The sequence below is a fragment of the Antrostomus carolinensis genome, unplaced genomic scaffold, assembly GCF_000700745.2.
Source record: "Antrostomus carolinensis isolate BGI_N321 unplaced genomic scaffold, ASM70074v2 scaffold1511, whole genome shotgun sequence".
In the NCBI taxonomy this organism is placed as follows: Eukaryota; Metazoa; Chordata; class Aves; order Caprimulgiformes; family Caprimulgidae; genus Antrostomus; species Antrostomus carolinensis.
Genome location: NW_010294566.1, coordinates 6,907 through 10,823, shown reverse-complemented (window position 1 = coordinate 10,823; position 3,917 = coordinate 6,907). Strand labels below are relative to the sequence as shown.

General features: G+C 36.7%; 1 protein-coding gene across 1 annotated transcript in view; it reads right to left on the bottom strand.

Moving 5' to 3' along the window:
- Positions 1–400: 400 nt before the first annotated feature.
- LOC104532435 (probable ATP-dependent RNA helicase DDX43) overlaps positions 401–3,917 on the bottom strand; it is a gene marked incomplete at both ends in the record, with an annotated part of 9,858 nt that continues 6,341 nt past the window's right edge. Inside the window, 4 exons of the mRNA XM_029087385.1 lie at positions 401–528; positions 2,089–2,176; positions 2,951–3,051; positions 3,595–3,736. Of these exons, the coding sequence (XP_028943218.1) occupies positions 401–528; positions 2,089–2,176; positions 2,951–3,051; positions 3,595–3,736 (459 nt within the window). The remainder of the gene's footprint in view (positions 529–2,088; positions 2,177–2,950; positions 3,052–3,594; positions 3,737–3,917) is intronic.

Here is a 3,917-nt window from a genome sequence, read left to right as displayed (position 1 = left end):
ATATATATATATCTGAAGAGAAATAAAAGATTATTTTTGTGTTGTTCACTCAAAAAGGTCAGGTAAGGTACAATAACCATTCCCCCCAATCAGGTCTTGTATGCACCAGCTGCATATGCAAGCAAACAGTACATACATTAATGTGTCCCCAAGAATCTTAACATCTACTTTAACTATGTGAAACTGAGATTTACCACCACCACCAATGATACTAAAAAAGGACACAAATTACCAGTTAGTCTGGAGGAATCGATACATAAACAAATAAAAATACTACTACTACCAGCACATTGTTGATGAGAGCTGTCACACTTCCTAATTATTACGTGAACTAAGAAACTATCCACTGTTTCTGTTAGAAAAAAATAAATAGCTGTAATACTGGGAAGTGATTACATACGTCAGTTTTTTTCCCACAAAAATGATGACCTTATCTTTTGGCTTCATAGAGGCGATGAAGTCCTGCACAAAAGCTCTCTTTTCCTCCTCAGCAATAACAATAACTCTCTGTTCTACTGTATTTACTGCCTGTTAAACAGTAGAAAGCGATGTTAATAGAAACAGACTAGAATAATATTTTTTCTGTTAATTTTCATGATATTATAAAACTAGCAATATGATACAATGAAAAACTATTTTAAAACAAAAATATGTATCAGTTTGGAGTTCAAACAATGCAGATGTATTTGTTGTTTCCTAGTTGCTTTAGAATAGTAAAAAATTATCTTTAAGCAGTTTTCAAAATCATGTATTTGCAGAGATTTAGAGGGTACAGATTGGCAGACTAGTGGGGTAAAATAAATATTCCTAGTGTTAGTGAAAATCAGATTGAAGTACTTGGAGTATATTTTATGTTAACGCAGAGCACGTTGGACAAGCTTTTAAAGAAGATTCTCCAGTCTACTTGAAATGATCAGTTCTGCCCAACAATTCCAACAATAGTTTTCTAATGAAAACTTTACTCCATTATATTTGCAGGTTGCCATAGAATGTCCGAGGTAGACTACGTAAGTAGTACAAAGGTCCAGACGTCGTCACAGCATCTTAATCTTGTGGCAAAGGTTGGAGAATCAATGAAGTACATGGAAAGATTCTCTCTCCACATAGTAAGTCTCCCCGCTCCCCCTCAGAGGTCACCTCTTTGATTAAGAGAACCTCCCATAAGAGGTGAATGCATTAGACAAGAGAGCCACCATAGCAGTTGGTATCTTTCAAATGATGATCCTCTGTCTGACAAGTAACGCCCTTTGACAACAGCGTAGTTCTGAACAGTACAGATGAAGGGTACATTTTCCCCCTATTTCTACCTAAAAGTGTATAGGCTACTAAGTTTCCTCATTCCCTGTCACTAAAAAAGTGGAACTGAAAAGAAAAATTTCCTAATTCAAGAACCAAACTCAAAGCAATCACTGGACCAGGATGTGGAAATCCTGGAAGAACTACTGTTGCTGTAAATTCTGCTGGTACTGAAGCCAACTACACACAGCTGCACAAGCATGGCAAGCGTGCAACTACATCTACTTATTAGAAGCTCTGGACGTTAGAGTTCTTTAAGACATACGTTCCTGCTCTAAACAAGTGCCTTCCCTGAGTTTAGTAGAAACCTTCCACTCTTTTTGAGAAAGCAGCAGTTAGGAAACACAAATCCAGATGAGGAGCTGCACACATTAGGAGGAAGACCTTCAGAAGGAAAAGTAAGAAAGGAACAAGAACTTGCTGAACAGAAACAAAGGCTGCAAAAACAAGGGTTCAGGCAAGAACATGTGCCACTGCAAAGTACAATATTCAAACTTCAATTTGACTGATACAAGTGACGTCTTCTACTGAAGATCTAGGACTTCAAGATCTTGTTACAGAAACATCAGAACAAAGTTCTTTTCTACCTTTTTTTTTAAAAAAAACCCTTTTTCTAAACTTTTAATGAAGCTTTAAAAGAATAATATGGAGCTGGTTTTTGAAAGTTTGGATTGTTTTTAAAGTTACATGCATTTAGTTAGAGTTACAAGCAAAATACTTCCCGATTTAACTGCAGGTTCTTCTCCCAAAGAAAAGAACAAAACAAAACAAAAAATGAACAGAACAACTTACTGCTAAATCAAGAGTGCCAACATACACAATCATAGGATTTTTCAAATAGGATTTCGCCAGGCGACGAACACCATCAGGCCAAGTAGCACTAAACAGGAAGGAAAGAGGAAAACAGCCACAAGAACAGAGTGTAAAATCTTCTCCAATTCATTAATTTCATCACATTCTTCTTTCTTCTTATGTATCAGTGAAATGCTTAAGCATGCAATAACAGTAGTGAGCATATATAACACTAAGAAATAATCTTAAGAAGTTATTAGTAAACAGCACTTAAGCTTTAAAGATAACTTTCTAGGTTAAAAGTACAGGCAACAGTCATGGAGCCTTTCTAATGAAGCCAAAAGTGAGTTCAGTAGTTCAATGATAGCTAAGAAGAAAGCTTCTAGTCTGTTTTTAGGTCTAAAACAATGGCTCCAACGCAAAATACAATAAAATTATTGTTGGGATATTCTATTGTTAAGCTCCCAAAAACGGCATAATTTAAAACTGAATCCAAGTATAGACTAGCACAGATAATGATCAGAAGGTTAGGACACATGTTTGGTCCCAGATGGAGAAGTGGACGTTGGCATTTCAAATTGAAATGGCAAATTCTAGCACTCCCAGGACACTTTCCTTTTTGGAAAAAAAATCAGTTGTTTTCATAGTTGATGCAAAACATCAGAAAAGGCATAAGAAATGAAAATAAAGCTGTCAAATGACTCATTAGGACCGACCAGCTGAATCAGAAAGAAAACTGATTCTATTCCCATTTATGCTGGTAAAAGTTTTATTAAAACTGACATATTTTGAAGTTAACTTGTTCAATAACCTTACAGTCACTTGTTCAATAACCTTGGTTATTGAGCACTATTATGTTTACCTTGTCATAACAGTTTGTCTGTCAGGCCGCACATCTATTAGGATCTTCATTATCTGAGGTTCAAATCCCATATCTAACATTCTGTCAGCCTCATCTAAAACCTGGTCGAAACAAGGTTATTTATTGTGTCTAGGTCCTCAGATAAGAGTTTCAGCAAGACATTTCACAGCAGATCATTTTAATGGTAACAATTTTAATTGCAGAATGCACTCCATAATGTATTGCAAACCTGTTCAACTTCTATTTCACCTCTTCAGTTTCACAGAACCACAGAATATTAGGGATTGGAAGGGACCTCGATCATCTAGTCCAATCCCCCTGCCAGAGCAGGAACCTAAATGAGATCACATAGAAAGGCGTCCAGGCAGGTCTTGAATGTCTCCAGAGAAGGAGACTCCACAACCTCCCTGGGCAGCCTGTTCCAGTGCTCCGTCACCCTCACTGTAAAGAAGTTCCTTCTGAAATTTAAGTGGAACCTTCTGTGTTCCAGCTTACAACCATTACCTTGAAGCTTTTTCATTTTCTAACACATGTGCAGGCAGAACAAGAAAATCCACAGCACCTTTAAGAGCACTTAAAAGTCAACAACACTAAGTCAACAGTTTCCAAACTGGTGCATTACTCATTCCATATCAGCTACTTGCCAAGTACGTTATGCTCTTCAAATTTATGAAGTTGTTCATTTGAAGATCGTTCAGTCTGCCAGGAGTTGCAATAACAATATCCACACCTTTGGTAACCATGTCTATCTGTCCTTTTCGGTCCCCACCACCATATATGCAAATACTGAAAAATAAAATTGTTTACAGAACCAGCATATTAAAGTGCAACTAAAATCAGTATTTTTCAAGTAAAAGCCACTATGTTGCTTCATTTAAAAAGTTATCACCTGGTGTTACCAAGAGGAAGGAATACACTAAGCGTGACTGACAGTATCAAAGTAAATAATGGACTTAGCACTGAATGA